This window comes from Natator depressus, chromosome 4 (genome assembly GCF_965152275.1).
Source record: "Natator depressus isolate rNatDep1 chromosome 4, rNatDep2.hap1, whole genome shotgun sequence".
NCBI classification, from domain to species: Eukaryota; Metazoa; Chordata; order Testudines; family Cheloniidae; genus Natator; species Natator depressus.
This window is the reverse complement of record NC_134237.1, coordinates 91,304,479-91,330,453: the sequence shown is the minus strand read 5'-3', so window position 1 is coordinate 91,330,453 and position 25,975 is coordinate 91,304,479. Positions and strand designations below refer to the sequence as shown.

At 38.2% G+C, this 25,975-nt stretch overlaps 1 protein-coding gene and 1 long non-coding RNA gene across 3 annotated transcripts in view; one reads left to right on the top strand and one right to left on the bottom strand.

The window, feature by feature from the left end:
• SLAIN2 (SLAIN motif family member 2) overlaps positions 1 to 25,018 on the top strand; it is a 63,186-nt gene extending 38,168 nt beyond the window's left edge. The window contains exons 6-8 of one of the 2 annotated variants that reach the window (XM_074951440.1): positions 1,897 to 2,034; positions 20,124 to 20,445; positions 22,282 to 25,018. In XM_074951440.1, the coding sequence (XP_074807541.1) occupies positions 1,897 to 2,034; positions 20,124 to 20,445; positions 22,282 to 22,348 (527 nt within the window). In that variant the 3' untranslated portion in view covers positions 22,349 to 25,018. Of the gene's footprint in view, positions 1 to 1,896; positions 2,035 to 7,945; positions 8,047 to 20,123; positions 20,446 to 22,281 lie in introns of those variants that run through there. The other variant, XM_074951441.1, reaches the window with a different exon arrangement.
• Positions 1,924 to 13,649, bottom strand: LOC141986674 (uncharacterized). Its single transcript, XR_012639345.1, has 4 exons — positions 13,463 to 13,649; positions 11,315 to 11,489; positions 3,145 to 3,255; positions 1,924 to 1,953 (listed from the first exon to the last, which is right to left on the bottom strand). It is a non-coding gene; the product is annotated as an uncharacterized LOC141986674 (long non-coding RNA).
• Positions 25,019 to 25,975: the final 957 nt, after the last annotated feature.

The following is a 25,975-nucleotide window of genomic DNA, read 5'->3' as shown; positions in this document are numbered from 1 at the left end:
CAATCCTTCTATTCAACAAGTTGGCGGGGGTGTGAGTATGGGCATTCCCTGGAAGAAGACGGTCTTAAACTATGGCCCTGTTAAATTGAGTTTAATGTACAGACAATAAACACTTACTTAGGCTGTGTCTACACTGTGCATCTTACAATGGCGCAGCTGTGCCGCTGCAGCCACACTGCTGTAAGGTGCACAGTGTAGCCGCTCTTTGTTGCCAGGAAAGAGCTCTCCCAGCTACAAAATAAAACCATCCCCAGTAACAGGCAGTAGCTTTGTCGACAGGAGAGTGGCTCCTGCTGACGAAGCGCTGCCCACACTGCTGCTTTTCGTCGTCAAAATTTTTGTCATTCAGGGGTGTGTGTATGTGTTGGTTTTTTCACATCCCTGAGCGACAGAAGTTTTAACGATGAAAGTGCCAGTGTAGATGTGACCTTAGAAAGCTGTTAATTGTTTAAAATGCAGTTTGGAAGCCTGTGTAAGAATATGCACTTTTTGTGTAATGTGTTTAATGGTTTGGACTTTCGTTTTTTTAATTTTAAAAATTCCATGGTGCTCTTTGCAAAAACACAAGTGTTCACCATGGCATATGGGCACAAATTCCATTCTGGATAATTGTGCCAACCTAAAACTATTTTCAGTTAGATACAGTGTCTTGTCAAAATAAACTGTACTGTTTCACCTCAGATGATTGCATGTCAGTAGTAGTGGAATGAATTTTTTTTTAATTTATATATCGAGAGATTGAAAACTGTGTAATTATATAATACTTTTTCAAAAACTGTTACTTAGGCTAAATTGATGGAAAAATTATTATGGTCAAACATCATGTAATATGTAGTACAAAAAAATCATGAGTTCACAATGCAGATAATCTTTGAGAGTTTCAAAATCGGCTATATTTCTGACTTTCCATAGCACACAGCAAAATGGCAAAGTATTTATTTGGGAAGAAAATACATGCAGAATATTTCATATGCGAGGCATAAGAAAATAATTATGTAATCTGTAGAACAGTAGAATGATCTAAATCAGTGGTTCCCAAACTGGGGTTCGCGGGAAAAAATTCCCTAATGGCAGATAGAGCTGTCCCTAGGGACCCCGGGCAGCACAGGGCCAGCAGCCCAGAGCCACTGGACTTCCAAGAGTTAAGCAGATCAAAGCAAGCATATCTATCACACTGAGGAGATATAAACTTCAAGACTCCTTATAAGAAATGGAAAGGGATGTGGATATTTTTGCTGTTTTTAAAATTAAATAGGCAGCTAGTATTGTTTTTAAAATTATTTTGAAGAACAAGTTTAAGCTTTGTTGTAACATGCATTGTTTGCCTAGACTGCTCAAGACCTGATTGCTTGTGTAGGAGGAACTCTTTGAGTTGGCTTCTTAAATACCTTCATGCTGTTCCACATTGGATACTCCTTGATGAAACCTAGGAGCCTTGTCTTATAACAGGCTTATTCAAAGTGATACAGTCTACGAAAGTGAGATCTTGGAAGTGTGTTGCCGTTTTCATAATGTAATAAAAAGACTGTAATGATGAATAATAAATAATAAGTAATGTGTAATAAGCATGTCATAAAAACAAATTTTATGTTTCCAAGAACACTACTTTTATAATTTATACTCGAGTAAAGGAGAAAATCTCTGGAAATACTCATTTTTAGGAGGGGGTTTGTGAGACTTGACATTTTAGTGAAAGGGGTTCACGGGTTGTTAAAGTTTGGGAACCATTGGTCTAAATAGTATTTAGTTTTGCCACCGCATGCTTTTAAATTGCAGTGCAGTTTTGTACAGCAAAATTAATTTTCATGTCAGTTTTTGAAGACCGTGAGACCATCAGTTTTGTTGTCAGTCTTCTGCATCAGATTGTACGTTGTCTTTGTATTGTTTTTTATACAGAAAAACTAAGGCGTAGTCTTCCAAACTTGTCCAGGACATCTAACATCCATGCTGAGTCTGTGAAAAACAGCAGAAGTGATTCAAATTTTCAAGTGCCAAATGGAGGAATACCTCGCATTCAACCTCAGGCCTCAGCCAGTAAGTGTCTTTACGGTGATATTGTAAACACATATTTTGGAATTAGATTGAAAGCAGTAGCATGTGTTTACAGTTTCATGGTAAAGAGAACCATTTCATAAAGAACTACACATCATATTAGCCTTGATGTTTAGTCAAGTCTGAGATCAGGTTATATATAAATGTGAAATCTGACAGGAAAAAAACCAACAGATTGTTTCCAAGTTTAGCACTTCTCTTCCATTAAAATTATGTATGTGCCTACTATTGTCCAAGTTATCTTTCATAACTTCTTAATATTTTTCCTCACCCTCTTGAAGTTTCCACAGAGTTTTCCCCTCTTTTTCCCTTAATTGTGTGTGAGATTGCTTATAATTGTTGAAATGCAGTATTAGTGCTGTATTTTCCTCTGTAAAATAAAATGAATACTGGCGAAGAATTACATGAACTTTGAACTGATGAGAAAACATCAGTTGTTACTTGTATACAAAATATGACCAACCCTTTTTTAAAAAATGATATATTTAATATTTTGGTATATTCTGGTACAAGTGTTTAGTATACATACACTTCAGACTAGAGTATTGTGGAAACCATTTTTATTTACTATAATTAGAGAACTTGTACAGTGCTACTTTGTACTGTTGCATTTTCTTTTCAAGAGTTTATGAAAACTAACTTTCTGGTTTTCTTCACCCTTTAATTATATTGCAGTACACAAAAATGAGGTAAATATGGTTTTTAAAAGATGCTGAAAGCTGATCTGAAATTATATATTTTTGTCTTGTTTTGGCTCAGTCATTTATCTCTCTTCCTCTGCCCTATCAGATGGGTCTCTTCTTTATAAGCCAGTGAAGTAATGAAATGCAGGATATCAAAAACATAAAAATCCATGCTCAAATGCAGGATTCTTGCAAGTTTCAATACCTTCCAAGTAAAGGATGAAATGACTTTCAAATCCCTATTATGTGCACATACATTACTGTCAAGCAAAACCAACCTAATGCTCTGAGTTAAACTGCAAGATTAGATTTGTATTCATATTGCAGGCCTCTCCTTAAAGGACTCACCATGTTAAAAAACAAAACAAAAGCAAGTGTATTTTAAGGTGGATGTCTAGGAGTTCTGTACCTGTATCTTTTTAATCTTCAAATGTTCATTCACAATTGGATGCTTCTAGGATAATGTGATGACCATCTTTGTCTAAGCGTTAAAGGTTTAATGTGTAGATTTTTAGAAATTCTAAAGGAAGCAAAACATGATCAAATGGTTAAGGAAGAAAACATGAATTGTTGTTTCAAGTTGTTAGGCAATAAAAGCACACTATTAGATACAAGCTTCTAAAATATGTGGTGTATATCCTTACTGGATATTAATAGTTTAACTGAGTTTCTTGCTTTAATAGTTTTAAGAACTACTTCCACTGTCAGACAAACTATATATAAAATCCCATTAAAGTATATATTATCATATTGGTTTACAGTAAGTTAAAAAACCAATTTGGTAGCAGCTCTCCTAATGGAATATTTCAGTGGTAGTTTTAATTGCTTAAGGAATGTTGCATATTCGTAATAATTTAAAACAAAAGCAGGGTTTTAGCAAACCCGTATGGGTTACTTGGGGGCAAATGTTTTAATATTGCGCAAACTTGAAGGAAAGACTAAACAAAACGTACTTGGCCAGAACGCTTTCTGTTGTTTACTATACAAGAGTTAAACTTTTCACAGCCTAGCTTGTACTGCTTAATCCTGCCATGAAGTCATAATATTGTGACTTCAAGTTTAGCATGGTAATTAGACTGCAGGATCCAAAGTAGGTGGATGCCCCTGTTTAAACAGTGTAATTAATTAACAGACAGATAAGAATAATGGAAATCATTAGGTGAATTTGATTATATCCAATACTTGAATATTTTTTCAAAGCACAAAAGTCCCTGTAGATAGGATTTCATGAATAAAGCCCAGACTTTTACCCCTTACAGTTTCCTTGCTCTTGTTGATGTCAGATCCTTGCTATTGAATATACAAACCAATATTTTTTTTTTTTTAAGATTTAGATTAGAACATGAAGTAAATCTATTTCGGATGGTCTTATGTATGTGTACATACAAACAGCCAGTGTTAAGCATTGAGTTCCTGGAATTCTGATCATTCCTGTATTTGAACCTCCGTTTTTTCCCATTGACTTTGTATTTAACTGTTTCACTTTGGACAAATGCCATTGTTAAATTGTTGCAAAGTTTGTCATATTTTCCTGTGACGAGGACTTCTTGGGTTTTGAGATCCAAATCTTTCACCTGCTGGTCTTGCATGAGCTTAACCTTGCAAGGTTGCTACATTTCTATCTAAGGTTGTTGCTTTTTCCTTGTCAAAGGCTGCTGTTCACTAGCTAATGAACATGCTTATTTGCTATGGCTGCATTACTAATGTGCTGTGGATGCTGGCAATTGAAAATTAGTTGGAATGCAGTAAGACCTCTAAGTTGGCAACTGCTCAGATGTGTGATTTGTTGAACAGGCAACTTTAGAGATGTCTAGTCTAAGTGTAAGTGGAAGAAATGTACTTCCAGACATGATCTTCAGTGTGTGTAGTTGTATAGGGTATAAAGACAGTTACTGTGATAAGTTCTTAACTGTAATCCAACTGAAAAATTATTTTCAGTCTGATGCAGTCTAGTGTAAAGTCACTGCTCAATCAGTCCATCTATAAGTAGTGGATTACAGTTTCTATTTAAAACTGGCTAACTTACACACTCCTATTTGTAGCGATTTGAAACTCCCGTGTGATATGTAAAAAATCACTTTGAATGTAGATAAACTATTGAATGAGTGTCTCTTCTTACTAGATCTTAACTATCCATATTGTAATCCTTAAGTTCCATATATCAAAGAACAAGCTCTTACAAATACCTTTGTTACACTGGATTTTCAAATATTATATAAGTGTATGGACAGTGTCACACATTCCTTTAGAGTTTGTCTCCCAAGCCATGCAAATCTCTGAAAAGCTATTGGGAAAACTTTTAGGGGGACCTTCCAGATGGAAGACAGATACTTCTATTAAATCAAGTACATAATACATATCCTTTCACTTATATCAGTGTATTAAAATTCAGATGTACTAGGTGAAATCCTAAAAGTGGAGTTAAACACACTTGGCTCTTATTAATTCAGTTGGCAGCATCTACAGCCTAGTTGCCTACTTATCTTTTGATAAAGTGGCTGAAATCATAAATGGCCAAGGTGAAGCTCTGTAGCACGCAAAGAGGATAAAAACAAAAATCAAACATTCTGGTGCAAATAATGGCCTACATTGCTATAGTTTTTGTTGATTTGAAATATTGCTTTAAAAATATTTGTTATAAATCTGCATTGCACTTCAAGAGTGTGCCCTGTATGGCAGAGTAAGTTTAATAGTATTCGTAGCATTTTACAAGTAGCATAATTGTAGGTGTTATTGTTAAAGTTCAACTTTATGTAACCAAAACTGACAGAAGTAGATAAAATATCTTAAAACATTTGCATTGGATATTATATCCTATTACATTCTGCATATCCACCGGAGGGAAACTAGTTGTTTCCTCAGCTTTGCTCCCCTCTAATGCCTGAAATTCTTTTCAGTGATATTAGTGCAAATAATTATGTAGTTAGAGAATCTTCATGAAGTATAGCAGAGAATTTGATCTGTAAATGGGACATCTGTTTTAAAATCTTACATATTGATCCACTAACCTCACTTGCAAATGAAATGTAAGTATCATGATAGAAAAAATCACTTAAACTTCAATTCTAGTACCAGATCTTCATTCAAATCAGTTAAGCAATATCAGAGAATCAGCTAAATATGCTGGAGCAAAATTAATGGGTGGCTTCCTTACCCAAATATAAATAGGTTGAATAGTATATTGGGACATGGGTTTGAGAAATAAATCTGCCTTTTAAATTCATTCTTGAGAAACTTTCTTCTGGAGCATACAAGAAGCCTCTCTTGTCTTTGAGTGGTATTATTACAGCACAGTGAGACTAGAAGTAAACGTTACTGAATCAATAAGAAACCAGTAGGCAGAGGCACAGGTAGGCATGTTGGACTAGTGGTCTGTTACTGTTTAATTCCTAGATATGATCATTTGGAAGCTTTTGTTCATTTCTACAATTAAAACCATTATGTGCTTTGTGATATCTTTTCACTTTTCTTGTTTGTGTTTAATAGGCTGTAAGTGGGGGTACATTGTACAAAAATGCTTTACAATCTAGAAATTAAGTTCAGCAAAGGATTCCCAGTGAGTTTGTACATCAGAAGTGGTGATGAAACTGTGTAGAGGGGGTGTGTGTGTGGGTGTGTGAAGCTACACACTTTTATCACAGAATGGTGTTCAGACTTGTTAGGCTCTATCTGGTACAAAGTGTCACCACTGTTCTTTGTATTTATGAATTACAGAGCTAGCGCCTTGTGTTATATTTATGAGCACTTCATTATTTTTTACTATTTTATGAAAGAATAACAATTCTGAGTAAACCTTTTTTATTATAGCATTTAAGACCAAGACAAGCAGACATGCCAGCCAGCCATAAATTGAGATGAGGAAAATTATGCAATTTTCTGTTCACTCCCTCCCTGCTCCTCAAAGCGCTATTGTACATTTTGAAGTGGAAGAGGGCCCATGGAGATAATCTTACATTATGATTGAATATGAATGATTGTAAAGTTGGCGAAGTTAAAAGTATTTTAAAAATGTTACTAAGGTACTAATCCCCCCCCCCCCCCCCCCAATCAAAGTGCCTCCAATTCTAGTGTTCAACTTGATGTAGAATGCTGTGGGGCTTGGTGTGCAGGACAGGCCTTGTATTCATAACTGTTCTCCCTCAGGGGTTATGCTGAGGATGGTAACTGAGGTCTGATCTACACCATTTTAGTACTGGTATAACTGTCAGGTCGGTATGTGTTTTTCTCTCCTTCCCCCCCAATAGTTACACTTATACAGTTCCTAGTGTGGATGCAGTTACACCAATGTAAAGTTGCCATGTACTGGTACAGCTTATTCCCATTCCTATATAACTTATACTGCTATAAGAACTTTGGTATAACTGCCGGACACACTGGGAGCATTGTACCACTTCATACCAGTACAGTGAAAATGGTGCAGTTTTTGTGTGTAGACAAGGCCTTAGGCTCCAGTAGAGGCTACTCCCAGCTAGTAAAGATTGCTGTGAGAGTATATTGAATCTGTCAGTTCCTGGCATGTTCTTTCCTGCCAAGCATCTGCTGCTCCTAGAACTTTGCTGGCTGGCTGTTGGCAAATGGTGGGTTACAGGGACCCTTTAAGGCACTAACAGGACTAGTTTTTTTGCTGAGATCTATTCTTGCAGAGCCAGCAAAGCCCAATAATTCTGGAACATATCTAAATTTGATGGTTGGCAGTCTTGAATTTGATTTTGATAATCAGCTTGCATACGTTTGTGTAAGTTTCAAGGGAAAATCACCTTTTCTGAAAGTTTCTCTTTGCTTTAAAAGGAAAATCAACCTTGTTTTATCAAGTTAAATCTGACCGTCTTAGTTTCTATCTTTACTTTATATCTAATCTTGCACTGAGATTGCTGTGGCATGTTTGCTGGTGGCTTGTTCTCCCTTTGGTGTGTTTGTTTTGCCTTCCTGGGTTTTTAGCCCTGCAAGAAACTTCTTTACTATTAAGAAATATATGCATTTTGCACTACAAGGTTTTTGACACTTTCCCTTTACAACCTTTTAATGCAGCAAGCACCACTTTAAAACAAAACACTTCACTTCTTATAGAGCCATAACAGCTTTTGAAAACTGTTACTCACTTTGCTAGCTGCTTGTTCCCTGATGCTTCACAAGCAGATGTGGTTCTATATCCCAAGTGAATTGAGTTGTTGACTTTCTAGACAAATATAACACTTCTTATCTTTCAACAGCTATGCAAAGGCAGAAAAAATTGCCTCGTGCTGCCTTCAAAACCAAACAGTTTCTTCAAACTCCATCTACAAAAGGAGGTAACTAACTTCCAGCCTCTTACCAAGTGCCAGCAAAACTCCGAAAACTGTTCACCTGTGTTAAATCTTGTACCTTTAACAAATATGAACAATTGCATGTAGAGATTAACAGTAAATTGAGTTTAATATATCAATATAGCACAATCATGTCTTATCTGCTGTGGGCAGAAAGGTTTCTTGAGGGATGGATATTAACTTTGAGATATGATCCAAGGACTTTTGACTTCAAGCATAAGAAATAAATAAATAAAAAATCAGTTCTGGATTAGCAAAGCTGATTTCTAAAGCCATATTAATTAAGGCTGCATTTGTGAGATTAATTTTTAATCACTGCATTGTGTTGTTTTTTTTAAACGTCTCTTCTCCCTTTGCACTGGAAAATGTCAACAATCATGCATGAAAAATTGTTACCTTACACGTCAGTGTTAGAAATAGATGCTAGCAAGTTAGTTACTCCTGAAAAGTTCAAGTATAGCAGCAATTCTAGATGTGTTGCAAAAATAACAATAATTATACATTTTTAGTTAGGAAAATAGTCTAGAAAATTAGTATAGGGTGTCTGGTTGTTTATGCTATTAATGGCTCATGTACATTCTTGCCAGAAGAGAATCAAAATTTAAACTTTAATCCAACTGGACCAAACTTAATATCTGAGCCCTAATTAATTATTTTAAATTCTGGTGGGCTTGTACAAGACACTATCATCTCACTGTGAAGGTATAAACAAAACATACAATTGTATGAGTCTTCACCTTAAAATTAAGTACATTAGAGAAGTCTCTATTGCAAAGTCACTTATTTTATATCAATGACTGGAATTTTTTCATACCAAATACTCAGATTGATCTTAAAACATATCTCTGATAATTAATAGTCAATGCACAACTTAAAGCCACTATCAAGTTATTTCATCGTATACAGGAAATTTTACTGTCTTCTGCCTTCCCCTTATTAAGAGCACTTTCATCAACCTAATAAGATAAAATTTGGTTCAGATTCTTGTGATTAATCATAAATATGTCTGTAAGTGATCTGTTCAGAACACTTCCTAGCAATATCAGGAATTTCACTCAATCTTGAGGATAACTAAAGAATTGAACTCTTTTTGCGAGACCTATTTAGTCAGTCACCTGGATTGGAATAAAACTACCAACATCTCCTGAACAAAAAATTTTAATGCAGTCTTTCTGGCTAGCCATTTCCTTTTAGTCCTAATTCTGGATATTTCCCAGATTTTCTAGGGAGAAGTGGACAGAATACTTATCAATCTGGAAATGTTGGAACCTGTAGAGGAATTTAATAGCTTCTCTTGCTTGGGGTTTGAAGTGGTTTCTTTTCATTAGACTCTCAAAAATAAAATTCTAAAGCCCTAGAGTGTTTTAAACTTCAAGTTTGTTACGCAGTCTGTTAGTTTTGATCTCTTTGCATAAAGATCCTAAAATGCTATCTTCAGTTTTGGAATATAGATTTTTTTTTTTTCAAGTAGTGTCCCTATGGGTACTCCACTGTAGATGTATCTTCACCCCTACGCCTCTGATCGGAGATTTTAGGTAGCAGTGTCCATTCAGCCCACACCATGCGCTGTCTCTCTCCCTTGTGGTCTGCCTCAAGTCTGTCTAGCGCTGTGCGAGGGAACCCCCCTCAGTTCCTTCCTTTGACCTCAAACTGGACGAGCAGCATCCGCTGAAGTGAGCTGTAGCTCACAAAAGCTTATGCTCAAATAAATTGGTTAGTCTCTAAGGTGCCACAAGTACTCCTTTTCAGTTGTCCCTTCTTTATCTGCATCATTAGCATAAGTAGTAGTTGTTTTAGGTTCTTTTGTTCTTAATAGTTAGTGTTTCATTACCGTGTTGGGTAAAAAAAAAAAAAAGAAGAGAAGTTTAGTTTACATTTTCCCCCTTTTTTTGGAGGATCCGCCTCTTTCTTCTCTCAGGGTATTTAGAAGACATTCTAACTTCTTTAAGTTTAAAAAAAAAAAAAAAAAAGGAAGGAAGAGGAAAGAACATCTTTCTTCTGTATTTTTCACTGTTAGAGAAAATGCTCAGCTCTCCTAGCTTGAAGAGGTGCCTTTCCTGCAAGGAGTTGATTCCAGTAATGGACGGACAGACTCTCACTGTGTCTGAGGTAGTCCCGTTTCCCTCAGAAGTGCTCCCTCTGCCAGCAGCTAAAGGCAATGTTTCCTAAAAACTGGGAGCTGAAGTTAAAACTCCTCCTTATGAAAAAGGCACTTAAGCCAAGAGGAGACTCTGGTGCCAACCCTGGATCATCCCCTGAGCCTTCTACTTCAAAAGGGGTAGAGTCGCGAAAAAACCCACAGACTCCTCCTCCTCTCCCCTTGAGCTCAACAAAAAGGGCTCCCAGGTCTCAAACCAAGCTATGGACCAGCTAGAGGGGTTCCCCAGAACGATTGGCCATTATGGCACCAGCAGCTCCAAAGTGTAGTACCCAGAAGGGGGCCTCAGCTATGAGCTCAGCTGCACTGTGTAGAGACCCCAAGGGCTCAGGTTCTGAGGCAGCAGTACTGCCCCTAAGGAGGAGGACAATTACCGTACCGTCTCTAAAAGAGCAGCACCGAGTAAACCTTCAGTACCGGGTATGACAAAGCTCCTGTGTGTGGAGCGCTCCGTGCATTTACAGCAATCGGTACCGACAATATGCCACAGACAGTCCACTGCGGAGGAAGACCTAGTGAGCCAACAGTACTGCAAGAGTTCTGGTACCCTAGAAACCTGAAGGTCAGGGAAGAACCACAATCTTCATTACTTGGTACTGAGGCCTTGGTTCCAGTTGCATCCTGGCTCCTGGAATCGCCCTCAGCACTGGGCTGTGTACTGCCAATACCCCAGTCAGTGCCAGCCTTATCCAGTGCTGAGTTGGAAAGTGACCAGGAGGATGTCATTTTCCTGGCCTCTCACCGTGGCCCGCTGTCACAATACAAGGGACCTCCCCATTTCCTTTGAGCTGAACTGCAATCATGGTATGGTCTTCCTTGGGCACCCCCACTACCCATGTCCTTTCCTTCCTAGTGGCCTTATTCGGATCTTTGGGTGATGTACGCAACCCACAAGTTGAGTGCATACAGTGTGTCTCAGAGAGAGTTCACCAAATGGTCCCCTACAGCCTCACTGTCCAGAGCTCCTGAGCCAGAGGTGGAGGAAACTTTTGAAGACCAGGAGAAAAGGCTCAAAGGGGAAGCTACCCTACAGCAAACTTCTCATCTTTCCCAGATGAGTCTGTAATGCCTCCCCCTCCATCACTAGGTGATGATTATAAGAACTTCCAGGATCTCACCAATAGAGTGGCAGATGAGCTGCAAATTCCCCTGCAGGAGATAACAGACATGCATCACAAGCAGGTGGATATTCTCCATGCTGCTTCCTTGTCCAAAAGTGCCTTCCCAATCAATGAGGTGATTCTAGATCCTGCCAAAGTCATCTGGCCAGACACCAGCCTCCATCGCATCAACCTGCAAGAGAGCCAACAAGAAGTACTACATCCCTCCCAAAAAGGCAGGCTTTGTTTCAACATTCGCAACCCAACTCGATTGTAGTGGATGAAGTTAATGCACACGGCAAACAACATCATGCCAAGTCGACCCCATTCAATTGGGATTGGAAGAAGCTCGATCTCTTTGGGAGGAAGGCATATTCGTTGGCGACATTGCAGCTTAGAGTCATGAACTACCAAGCTGTCAAGGCCAAATATGCTGTTATTAATTATGGAAAACACAATGAGTTTGTGGAACATCTTCCTGAGGCACAAAAGGATCAGTTTCAGGCCTTTGTCAGAGAGGGCCGTTTAGTAACTAGAACTACCCTACAGATGCTGGATGTGGCCGATACAGCAGCCTGCTTGGTCTCTAAGGTAGTGAAAATGAGGTGGGCTTCCTGGTTACACCTTTCAGGGTTGTCCAAAGAACTGCAGACAATGGTGGAAAATCTCCTGTTTGAAGGGCCCAGGCTCTTGGCGGATAAGGCAGACTCCACTCTCCACACCCTGAAGGATTCCTGGGCCACATTATGCTTCCTGGGAATCTACACTGCGGGACAAAAGAGAAGATATAGCTCTCAACCACATCACAGGTCACAACCTCTTCAGAACCCACCCTCAGTGCTATTATGAATCGTATCGCAAAAGGTCCAGAGTACAAAAGTGGAAGCAGTCAGCACTCCAATCTGCGTCCCTTCACGTCTCCTCCACTGAGCACTTTTGACAGTTTGGTTGAGGGCCCGAACAGTTATTCCTTGCAATATCAGCTGCTTTCTATGCACCTGTCATGTCTCTTCAGAAGTCACTTGGCCCTCTTTCACAACAGTTGGAAGAATATCACCTCTGACAGATGGGTCTTGGAGATTATTTTTAAGGGTTACGCCATTCAATTCACATTCCTCCCTCACTTCCACCTCCCTTCCCCGTCCCTCTTCAGGGACCCTTCTCACGGGAATCTACTTCATCAGTAAATAGATCTGTTACCCTTTAGGGCCACTGAACCCAGTCACTGTGTGGGGTCAGTACCGATTTTCTGTATGTTGAGTTGCAGGCCCAGCTGCCCAAATGTGCACATGGTCACCTGGATGGCTTGTACTGCGTCCTCGAATGAAGAAGCCCTGAGGAAGCACTCGTCCAGATACAGGTAGATAACAATATCCAGTGTTCGCAGGTGTGCTGCTATGACAGAGAGAACCCTGGAAAATATCCTGGGTGCAGATGAGAGGCCGCATGGGAGCACTCTGTACTGATAATAGTCCTACCCAAAGGTTAAACCATAGGAATCTCTTGTACGATGGTTGTATTGAGATGTGGAAGAAGATATCTTGTAGGTCAAGAGCCGAAAACCAACCTCCTTGCTCTAGAGCTGGAATAATGGCTGCAGGGGTGACCATATTGAACTTCTGCGCCTTCACATATTTGTTTAGTGCCCTTAGGTCTAGAATAGCCTGCCAATCTCCCTTCACTCTCAAAAGTGAAGGGAGATTGGAAATAATGGAACAGACAGTACGATCTTTGTTTTACATAAATTGCCAGGGGGTGCCAGATCTCCCTCCCTCTGCATAGAAGCACTCAACTGGTGCTTTGGAACTGGTGCATCCATCACAACGTGCTCATATCGGCCTTCTACCTACTAGAGATGCAGAACGTGACAGCTGACAATCTCAGGCAGAACTTTTCTCAAGACCACGAATGGGAACTGAACTTAGAGGTGCTTCGCAACGTATTCGCCCTTTGGGAAACCCCAACTACAGATCTCTTTGCTACTTACTGGCACAAGAAATGTCCTCACTAATGCCGGAGCCATCAGGGGGAAACATTCACTGGAAGAAGCCCTCATCCTCCCATGAGACATTGACCTCTTGTATGCCTTTCCCCTGTTTCCTCTTGTATCCAAAGTCTTGTTGAAAATGCAACAAGATAAAGCGAGAATTATTCTGATTCTCTTACCTGGCACAGATGGCAGTATGTCCTATGGTTCCTCTTCAGCTCATTCCTCACCTTTTTTCTCAGAGCATCAGGCGGATCTGCCATCTCCATGCTTTTCTCCTTCTTGGTTCCAAGACTTAGAGTTCGAATGTTCTGATGAGGTGAAAGATTGTGTTGCTACACAGCCGAAAGTCAACCACTTGACATACTTACCTATAAAAATGGAAATGATTCAAAATTTGGTGTCATTCTAAGCACATAGACGTGGCCTCTTCCTCCCTCTGATTTTATATTACATTTTAGACTTCAAAAAGTCAAAACTTTCGCTCAGCTCCCTTAAGGTACACCTCGCAGCCATAATGGCCTTCCATCATCAAGTAGACAGATACTCTGTGTTCATACCTGCTGATACATAGATTCCTTAAGGGCATTGGGAATATCTTCCTGCATGTGAGACCACTTGCTCCAACCTGGGATCTTAACCTAGTTCTCAGACCTCTGACTAGATCTCCCTTAGAGCAAGTCGCCATGGACTCATTCTTACACCTGTCCATGAAGACAGCATTTCTAATTACTATTGCCTCAGCTAGGTGCATAGGAGAAATAGCAGCCCTGATGACACATGCACCATTCAAGAACTTTTTTTTAAAGATAAAGTAACTGAGGCCACATCTCAAGTTTCTACCTAAAGTTGCCTCCACTTTCCATATGAATCAACAGATCCATCTCCCTGTTTGTTTTTCTCAAATCACATTGTGACAACAGGGAGGCGATTCTGCATATACTAAATGTTAGAGCACTAGCATTCTACTTGGACAGGACTAAGGACTTTAGGAAATCCCCTAAGCTCTTCCTTTTGTTTGTGGTAAGAGCCAAAGGTTCTACAATATTGCCTCAAAGACTATCCAAATGGGTCTCTGGTGGCATTCATCTCTGTTATCAAGGGCACAACCTGTTGTCTCTGTCTGGAGTCCATATGCACTCCATGAGGTCAATTTCTACCTCAGTTGCATTCCTTAAAGATGTCCCTAACTCAGAATCTATAGAGCAGCAACTTGGGCCTCTACCCACACTTTCGCAGAACGTTATGCAATTGCTGGAGATTTGGCCTCTGATGCCATCTTCAGCTCATCGGTTCTCTCTGTAGTAACAGACTTCACTCTGACATCCCAGCTCTCCAGGAGGGATACTGCTGTGAAGTCACCTAGAGTGGAGCACTCATAGGGATACTACTCGAAGAGGAGGCAGTTACTCGTCTTGTACAATAATTATGGTCCTTCGAGATGTCTCCCCCTGTGGGTGCTCCACTACTTGCCCTCTTTACTTCGGAGTTCTCAATATGGGGCTCTGCAGTAGAGAAGGAACTGAGGGGGTTTTTCCTGCATGTGAGACTAGATAGCTTCGAGACAGACCACAAGGGAGGGACAGTGCATGTGCAGGCTGAACTGCTACCTAAAATCTCCGATTAGAGGTGGCAGGGGCACAGATGCACCTACAGTGGAGCACCAATAGGGAGACACATCTCGAAGAACCATCATTACTGCACAAGGTGAATAACTTTCTCCTCACAGAATGTCACTTATTTTAATAACTATTTAGGAAGTTTTAACAGGTGTATAAATCATTGTCATGTAAATATCAGAACCAGAACAATCATTACAACCGTGAGCTTATTTTTTGTTTAGCGAAACATTTACTGACAATGGCACTTTTTTTAATCACTTTTCTGATTGTCTGTACTTCAGAGGTCTTAAAAGGACAATCTGTTATTTCAAAGTGCATAATATAACTATAATACCTCTTTGTGCAAGGATGATCTCAGTGCATTATATAGAATAAAATCAACACCCCTGTGAAATAGCCAAGAAATTGTATTTAACAGTTAAACTGAAGTAGTTTATACAACTTGTTCAAGATCCCATAGCAAGCCAGTGACCGTCAGAACCCAGGTTCCTGACTGTTCCTATTCTAACTAGGTGACACACTCTGTTCTTTCATGCTGATCAGAATCTCTTCCCATCAGATTCTTATGATATATTGATCTTTACCTTTATGGACTAGATTCAATTTTCTGGAGTATATATAACACTGAGTGTCTTTCATCTGACTTCAGCATGACTTAAACAATTTTAGCCTCACAATATCCCGGTGAGATAGGTAATTATCCCCATTTTACAGAAGGAGAAACTGAATCCCAAACTAAGTGACTTGTCTAATGTCACACAAAAAGCCTCTGGCAGAGCTGGAATTAAGTGTCTCTCCTTACTCCCAGACTGGAGTGGCTTCATCCTTGTGCTGTAGCTAGAAGTTCTAATCATATCTTTTTAGAGGAATGAAGTTACTTATTTGTAAGTAGAGTTCTCAAACACTCTTTCTTCTTCTGTTCAATTTAACTGCTTGTGTTAGTGGTGTGTGTGTATATATAGCACTTGAATTGTATATGCCCCACCATTGTAGAACATGCAAGTCTTATTCATTAATCCAAGAGTTTATTCCTTCGTTCTTCAGGGAACTCTGCTTACAGGTAAGTCTCTTTTCTATTCTAAAGATGCCAAACTGACTTTTATTAAACATTGTTCAAAAGTGTTCTCTAGGCAAAGTACTTTTGCTACATGGAACAGAATTATTAGGCCATCTGCCAATAATTACCGGTATGTCATGCTGGCTGTGGTTTGGAGTTAATCGAAGAATGAATTATTTAAACCAAGTGCTTTGCCTTGTTAAGAACTTTTGTCTCTCAAAACAAATACAACTGTTAAAAATAAGTGGACAGTGTGGTGTTGTGGTGACTGAAGTATTTTATGAATTCATAGCTCAGACTGGAAGCCTATTCATAATATTGTAGTTCAGAAGAAAACTGACTTTGGAGAATTGGGAGGTTTACATTATTTTATTGGCTACATATCTCTACTGGAAACTTGCAAACTATCTCTAATTATGTCATATTCTTAAGAATGTTACTACTTTACAAGTCCCATATTTTGCCTAGAAACCCTCTTCCTTTTGTGCCTGCAAGAGAGTACCTCAAACATCATAACAAACCAAAACTAAAGGCCATTTAGTGTGATGTAAGAGCAATGATCCTTGGCTGGTTTAAAACCATGTAGTCAAGGTGATGAATGTGATGTCATATACGTGTTCTACAACTGGATGAGATCTATCAAAGACTGTAGGAACGTTTTATGTTTAAACTATTGCATGACTTAGACCTTTTGCAATTTCAGTAAACACCCTTAAGTTACTAGCAGTATTGCATCTTTAAAAAATAGAAATCTTTATTAGTTAAAACCCAGTCCTGCAGATTTGTGTCCCTTCTTGGGTCCATGCAGACTGTTCTGCTAAAATAATCTTCCTGTCAAGTCATTCTGTCCACAGCACTCTTTTTTTTTTCTTTTTCCTTTGAATCCCTCTTCTGGTTTCTTCTTCTCCACTGATCAGTTATAATCTGTTCCTTGCCTTTAAGGCTGTACATGATGTAGCACCTCCTCTATTTATCTGCTCTTGTAGCTTATTGCATTGTCCATGTCTGATGATGCTAGGCTCCACCACTTGTTTGTCAGTTTCTTGCATAAGCAGCTTCATGCTTTATTCCCTGCTACCCCTTCCTTATTGAGAGAGCCACTATCCACTGCTTCAGATCCCTCCTCAAGACCCACTTCTGCTATGATGTCTATGGAAAATGGCCAGTCTGGAGGCTTGTGGAAATATGGAGATCATACTTTTGTGTGCATATAATATTGTATTAAATATAGTTCATAAGCAGCAACTTGCAACCTACTGACTGTGTATCTAACTAATTTGCAACCATATGCCCCTATTATTATTCTAGTTGTTCCCTCCCTCTGCTTTACCTCCTTTGTTTGAATTGTCAAGTGTTGCCTTAAAGAGAGATTAATAAACTCTGTGGGGTAGGAACTATCTCCTTCAAGTTTGTACTGCATCTATCACAATGGGGATCCAACCCTGATTGTGACCTCCAGCAGATACAAATGATGACAAATTGGTATAGTATATTCACTTGTGGAACACCAAATTCACAACAGCTACATTCACTTCTTGAACACTAATTTTACTATTGTATTTTTCTGAATAAATTTAATCTGTTAATTTCCTGTGTCTACTTTATCACTGAATCCACCTAAAAAGGTGATAAGCTAGTTTTAAGGCTAGTGGAATTCTATCAAGATCACAAGAAAATAGATTTGGTTCAAATATTCTGTTTTACTTTTTTAAACAGTATTAAGGCTTAATAAAAACTAGACTGTATTATTAATGGCTTTTAATATTTTATTTGGAGAATAAAGTTTAAGATGTATTGTACAGGTGGCACACTAACGCACTACTAAGAATGATTTACATGCATTGGTGACATTGGTAATTTAAATATTCTTTAGTCAGTATCTTTCTATAGATAAGGCAGATGACAAAAATGTATTGCTAAATGTCAGCAACATGCTATTTAGTGTCATACGATGCACAAGGGAACTCTTGTTAGGGTAACTCCCATTATACTAGAAGTTTCAGGGAGAATGCTCCCTTTTTAACCCATATCAGAAAAGCAAGTTAACAGATGTTAATACTGTCTACACTATGCTGGCATAGCCCCTTAGTATAGACTACTGACAGAAGGGACACCATCTCCCAACGTTGTTAGCTATGTTGACAGAAGCACTCTTCTGCTGGCATAGCTGTTCCTGCACTGGGGGTTTTCATACCCCTCACCAACGTAACTATGCCAACAAGAGTTTGTTTAGACCAAGCCACTGTGTGTAAACTTTATGTAGCTCCTTGAACACCAAGAGAAGTAAGGCATAAAAGTATTGCATGTCTAAATGGTTAAGTGAAACAAACTGCAAATGGGGCTTCCTTGGCTTGCAGATTTTCCCAGGAAAAGTTTAATAAATATCTTGTTGGGAGGAAGGCTGTTAGTCATAGTTTTCTATCTGTACTTTACTAAATGCTCTAGTATATTTGCTTTTAGGCTCATGTTCTTATGTTTATGGTAGCTCAGACTTCAACATTATCAAATCAGTATGCTTGGTCTTTACCTGTGGTTAATGGACTAAGTTAAGAGGCAAGGCTTAAGAGTAACCTTTAGAATCCTTAGATTTTTCCTTAGCAAAGTCTCATTGCATCAAAATCAGTATACAGAATTAGAAATGCATGTGTAACTAACCTTCAGCAATAGTACAACAACCTAGTATCTTCAGAACTTCCATTTAGCAATGTGCTTTTTTAAAACTTTCTCACTGAGGAGTGCAACACTTCCATTTAAACAAATCTGAAGCAACTGAGAGTTGTCATAAATTTATTCTTAACAGATACTTCTATTTCAGCTATTGTTTTGAACAGAATACTCTTGCAAAACTAACATAACTCAGGTACAAAATCTTTCTTGGCGTTTACCGTGATTGATAAAGAGAACAGTCTTGTTCATGAATCCAACATAAAAATTGTTCACACAAGGTGAGTGGAGTTACAGGCCTGAGATGTCAAGATCTTTAAGTACTACACTTTGGAAGGAAAAATCAAATGCAAATAAAGAATTGAAATAACTGACTAGGCAGCAGTACTGCAGAAAAGGATAGTGGATCACAAATTGAATAAGTCAACCGTATGATGTTACCAAAAAAAAAAGGAAGTATCATTCTGGAATGTGTTAAGAAAAGTGTCATTTGTAAGACATAGGTGATGATTGTTCTGCTTTACTTGGCAATCTCTGTCCACTTTTGGGCACCACATTTTAAGAAAGATATGAACTAATTAGAGGAGACTCTGGAGGACAGCAACAAAAATTGAGGTTTGGAAGACCTAACCGATGAGGACAGCTTAAAAGAATTGGTCATGTTTAGTCTAGAGAAGAGAAGACTGAGGGGGGACAAGTCTTCAAATATAGAAGGTATTAAGGTAGAAGTATTAATTGGCTTAAGTTGCAGGAAGGAAAATGTAGGTTGGATATTAAAAAAAATTACCTAAGTATAAGGATAGTAAAGCACTGGAACAGTTACCTGGGGGAAGGCTTGGAATGCCTATCTGTGTAGCAGCTTCAGAACAAGTTAGACAAGCATCTGTTGTGGATGGTCTATATATACTTAATGCTGCCTCAGCATGAGGAGATGAACTAGAGCCAGGAATTCTCAACCCTTTTCTTTCTGAGGCCCCCCCAACATGCTATAAAAATTCCACATCCTGTCTGTGCCTTGACAACTGTGTTTCTCCATATAAAAGCCAGGGCCAGTGTTAGGGGATAGCAAGCAAGGCAATTGCCTGGGGTCCCATGCCACAGGGGGCCCTGTGAAGCTAAGTAGCTCAGGCTTCAGCTTTCTGCCCTGGGCCCCAGCAAGTCTAATGCCGGCCCTGCTTGGCGGACCCCCTGAAACTTGCTCGTGGGCACTGGACCCCTGGTTAAGAACCACCGAACTAGATGACCTCTTGAGGCCCTGTCCAAGTCTACATTGCTATAATTCTACAATTTCTAAAAATTTCAGCAATTACTTGATACTAGCAGGTTATCTGACCTCCCCTTCTCCATGCTGTTTTATTGGCTATATTCCAATACATGTACTATTTTGTTGTATCTACCTTTTCCACGTGAAAATTAAATTAAACTGTCACTCATAGCCATAACTCAAGATTACTTCTAGTGAAAGTGATCGATTGTTTTGTGTATGTCATTTTCCAGTACCATCTCCAAGTAAATTCCGCTCCCCTGCGGCACCATCACCTCTGGCTCTCCGACAGCCAGTGAAAGCATTTAGTAACCATGGACCTGGTTCTGCTGCTGCTCCTCCAGAAGCAACACAACTGACACACAGCAGTTCTTCACCAGGACCTCTTGCAGCTCAGAATTCAGGCTCTCCAAGCCCTGCCAGCAGTATCAACAGTACTACTCTTACCAGACCAGCAGGGACAACAGGGGTGAGGAGTGGCTTGCCTAGACCGAGTGCCCCTTCTGCTGGGGGCATACCAGTGCCTCGCAGCAAACTTGCACAGCCTGTTCGCAGGTGAGTAATCTGAGGGGGGATTTTAAGTTCTGTATTCAGAAACTAACACTTTCCTTAACTCTATTTTTGTATCTTGTACATTACTACAGAAGGCTAGAGTAACTATTAACTTTAAAAAAGAATGGGAACATAGAAAGATAACCCAGGCCTACTGTACTAAATTCTGCATAGTCCATTCTCCTGTCATAATAAATGACACCCCTGCAAAAAGAGCTTGTATCAGATGTAAAGCTGATAGTGTACTTGGATTGTATTACTGAATGTAGTTTAGAACTGAAGTTCTTTAATTTTAAAAGTGAGTATTTATCCACACACAGACCCACACATTAAAGGTACTTCCACTAGACAGTTACTTTAAGAAATGAGTAAAGAAGTAAAAGGTAAATTCAAAAGCAGTGTTCAAGTTTAGAAGATAGATCTTTTGGTGCATTCTGCTAAACAAAAAATTTTCATCTGCTAAACAATTCAAATAAATCATGTGAAATACATTAAGATGTCCATAATGATGCTCGTAAAGTAGTTCAGTCCTTAAACCTGTTTTTTATTCTGCGGTGAATGTGCAGTTCTGTTTACTATTATGTAAGTTTAGATGCCAATCTTAGTTAAATGTTTGAATAGAAACAGTGTGTTCAGAGACTTGTATTCAGTTCCAAGTTATCAACTATCGAGCCCTTAAAAGGAATGGGCAATCTATGCAGATTTTATTAATACTTGGCTCTTTTATGGAGCCTTTCTTAAATCATCTCAAAGTGCTATACAAACAGAGGAAACCTCATGTACAAAGAGGAAGTAATTGCCCAAGTTTTCACAAAGGTCAGTGGCAGAATTGGAACAAGAACTGAGATCTCGGCTTGTAAGTCCATTGTCCTCCCCGACAGGCCACACTGCCTTAAGTGAAATACTGTAGTGATTTAGATATTTAGGAAGAGGAACACACCTCAGATGTTTTTGCTTATTTCTAAAATCTGTGGTCAGGGTGCACAGGTCTCCTCACATGTGTGTTAGAAAATAATTTAACTACCTGTCATGCTGAAAATACATTTCTGCCACTGGGTACAATGGAAGTGAAGTGTCAGACTGTGTTAGTCTGTCTTCAGTATTTATTTAACAATCTTAAAATGTAATAAAAGGCTGCCTTATTTCTGACTGCAAACTCTTAATACTAGTCCTAACAGTCTCTTCTTAACGGCTCATTCACTATTGCATAACTGATCTCGCTTTACAGCAAGATGTCCATCCCCCTTACCTAATCAAATGTTTATTGTATCTACACTTTAAAATTATTTTAGTGTTTTTATGGTGAGAAGGTGATTTTCTTTTTGAAATTTTGTATTACTGGGCTGAACAAAATGGATGGAGTTGTCCTTTCATCAATAAGGTTTTGCCTGCTTTACTGTAAAACAGATGCACGTCATCAGATCAGATTCAAAGTTCCACAGTGTGTAATTTTATGAGGTTCTCTATATTTAACCATTTACATATGACTAAACACTGTATTAAAAACAAAAGGAGGAGTACTTGTGGCACCTGAGTCTCTAAGGTGCCACAAGTCCTCCTTTTCTTTTTGCGGATACAGACTAACACAGCTGCTACTCTGAAACCTGTATTAAAAACGTAAGTTGTCAAAATATAAAATGTTAAACCTTGAACTTAGTATTTATTTTTTTAAGTGCAATGTAATACAATGATGCTTCTGAAACAAAATGATTAAAGCACGTAGTTTAGTTTTCAAGAAAAGAGAATTCTACTCTTATGTTAAGTTCATGTATGTTAATGATTTGAAGCTTGAACAAATGAAGTACAAACCAAACTGAAATAAATCTCATTTTATTTTAGATCATTACCGGCTCCTAAAAGCTATGGCAACATGAAAGACGAGAGTTGGAAAGATGGCTGCTACTGAGCTCAAAGCTTAAAAATGCAAAGTTCAATAGTTAATGGACACTCCTTCACCAAGCTAAAAGACAGCTTGATATGCAGACTGTTCAGATGTGACTTTCAGGATTTGTAAAATCCCAGACCTCTGTCTTTAATTAGCACAAACTGGCAGAGATTTTAAAGCAGCACTTTAATGACATTTAACATCATATATTTGGTGATCATACAATCACTTTTACATGGAATAGCTGTCATTTCTAGGGTTTTTTGTTTTTTTTTCTTGCTTGCTAAAAATTGTCAGTTTGAGCATTTATGACAATGGCCAATGTTTGGACAAAAAACCTAACAAATGCCAAAGAAATGCCCATCTTGAAAAACAGCAAGTAAAATAGAAAACTCCAATTGTTCAAAACTTCATATTGAGGCATTTAATTCAGCAGAATGATTCATTGATGAATATGTACTATTTAAACATTAGCATGTTAATCAGAGCCAACATTCTGATTGCGGATCACTATAGTGCTAATGAAACACCTGCTTAAAACAATTGTAGAAGGTTCTGGTTGGAAAAAGTGGTACATATATCCTTCAGAAAGAATCCAGCAGTTCTCTCTGGAGGTATCCTAGAGTTGGTAAATAGTAGTAATGGCATTGTTTTATCATTAAAGGTTTGGATGTAGCAGACATACACACATTCAGATACTGTAGGTTGCATCCTTTTTGTTTGTTTGACATATCAGTTTTATGTGCTCTTATATTTTGATTGCCAAAAGGGCTTAGTATCAGTTGTACAATCTTTCTAAACCTTATAGTTCCTGGCTCAGGAAAGATGGCCTTTGCTGTAGTAACACACTTTTACCACACTGCTCACTATTTAGGGAAACCTTTTTTATAGCAGGTTTCCTTAAAAAGGAGAGAGCAGCTAGTAGTATCCATTTGTTCTGATATCATCACACCACAATGCTTATAGCCTGGAACACAACTGTATATGCTAATAGTTAATGAGAAGGAAAGACAACTATGCACTTGTAACATACAAATTGTAAGGAAATGAGTTGTATTGTTGATGCCAAATGATATTCATTTAAGTAATATTTCATGGTATGAGGAAGTTTTCTGTATCCTACTTTTTACTTTTATCCATTTCTTAAATTGGTTTATTTTAAATTGTAAATATTTTTGCAGATGATATTGCCCATGTTAGTGTTTTAACTATGTACTTTGCCTTACATATCTGTATCTTACCTTGTTTGGTGACAGAGTATGAAATCTGCTACATATGTTTACAAACTATTAAATTCCTCTAGTGGCTCTCAGACTTACCTATTAACATTTACATTGTTTTCACCTATTAGCAATCTTGCTAACATTTTACTCAGTGGAAAAATTCTTTCTTACAATTAACATACAGACTGCTTTTTCTGTTCTATTTTCGAAGATTTGTAATATAAAGGTTTAAAACTAAAAATGTGTTGGGAGGGTCAGTTAAACAGGGAGTACTGTTTTTTGTGTGTAGAATTTTTCAGTACAAGATTTCTGGATGTGTAGTTTGCAGCAATGGCTAACATGATGGTATCTTTTGTACAATGACTGGAGAACACTAAAAGCTTTACATTGGATTGGATGGTAGGTAGCTTTTAACCCCATTAGTACCAGCACTTTGAAGTGTAAGTGCATTTTGACTCCCACCACTAAGAGGATAATTGATCCTGGAATTACAGACAACTCTGGACTTTGGAGCCAGTGTTAACATTACTGGATGAAAAGCCATGCAACACTACTTGAGATGGGAAAAGCCAAATAGAAAGTTTTAGGGACTAGACTGTAACTGTAACTACTCAAGCAGCTGCAAGCACAACTTGTATCAATAATGAAAAGACTTCATACCATGGTGACTAAGATCTCTCAAGTGTGACTACCCTCTGAAGTCAGGGCATCAAATATACTGTAATTCAGTAGGAAAACTGCAGCAGGGGTTATAAAAGAGCTACCTTGCACTATTCAACCAGTACATGCTACTGATCTAGCCTTCAGTCATTTGTTGGCATAGAAAACGTATTTCAGTTAGTGGTATCTCATGTAACTAGTATGAGGAACAGAAGATTGGATCAAAACTAACCAGCCTCACTAACAAAGCCCAAACATTTGTTTAAAATGTTACAAAGCAATGCTGCAGTCTTCAATAAAAGAGAAGGAATTTTAATTGATTTTTATTATGAAAATATTGAATTGACTTTTTTTAGTTTTGAAAATCAGAAAATTCAGATGAAGATATTCAGGTTAATTTTTTAAATAAAGGCTGCATCAGAGTATTGTTCATTATTTTTTTAAATTTCAGCAATTACCTTCATCACTTATTGAAGGTATGTTGTGCTTAAGTTACATAAGCATCCTTTTATCTGCTGTTCTACTCCCACAGAAATATAGCTAATAATTTCCTGAAAAGAGAGAGAGTCTGTTTACTAGGAAGCCTTTGTGCAGTACCCGTTTCTCAATATCAGGAAATCCTAGATCTTTCTGTGTTTAGAGATTCAGATATATTGCGGAAGTGTGGAAATATGGATTTGATAAACTAGTGCCTATGATTTACTTAATTTATGTTTGATATAGTAGTAAGGGTTTTATGAATGTGGATTTTTTTTTGTGCCAACAGCTTGGAATTGTCATATGTATGTAGGCAGAAAGACTTGAATTCTGCTTCCAAAGTTATTTAATTTTTCTGTGTTTGAATGTTTTTGTGTTAATAAAAATGTAAAAATGAGAAAAATATAAATAATTCTTACCACAAAGCACTTTTCTTGTGGATCGTTTTTCTATAAAACCTATTTGTTTGAAAGTTTCAACTCTCTAGAGAGCATTCTAGAAGTGTATGAAGTTGCCAAACTCTGGAAATCAGGTTGTAAAATTGGGGATTAATAGTTTACTTTCTTAAAAATTAACTTTAGATTTCAGTGGCTCAGTAACTAGTCCTATTGCTTATTGGCTCTCTTAATTAATGTATTGAGTCTAATTAGTTACGTATTTGGCCCCAGTCCTGTTCATCTGTCATTTTAGTACAGAAGATTGAAATTAGACTTCTATTAAATGTGAAGGCCTCTGTTTTTGACCTTATGCATTGTCCTTTCAGATCACATGAAACTGGATTCAGATATTTATCCAGCCTGAATTGTGCACGTGCAGGTCCAGATAAATGATCTGGAAAAAGGGGTAAACAGTGAGGTGGCAAAATTTGTAGATGATACAAAATTACTAAGGATAGTTAAGACCCCAGCAGACAGCAAAGAGCTACAAAAGGATCTCTCAAAATTGGGTGATGGGGCAACAAAATGGCAGATGAAATTAAATGTTGATAAATGCAAAGTAATGCACATTGGAAAGCATAATCCCAACTATACATATAAAATGATGGGGTCTAAAATTAGCTGTTACTACTCAAGAAAAAGATCTTGGAGTCATTGTGGATAGTTCTCTGAAAAGATCCAGTCAATGTACAGTGGCAGTCAAAAAACCGAACAGAATGCTGGGAATAATTAAGAAAGGGCTAGATAATAGGACAGAAAATATCATGTTGCCTCTATATAAATCCATGGTACGCCCACATCTTGAATACTGTGTGCAGATGTGGCCGCCCCATCTCAAAAAAGATATACTG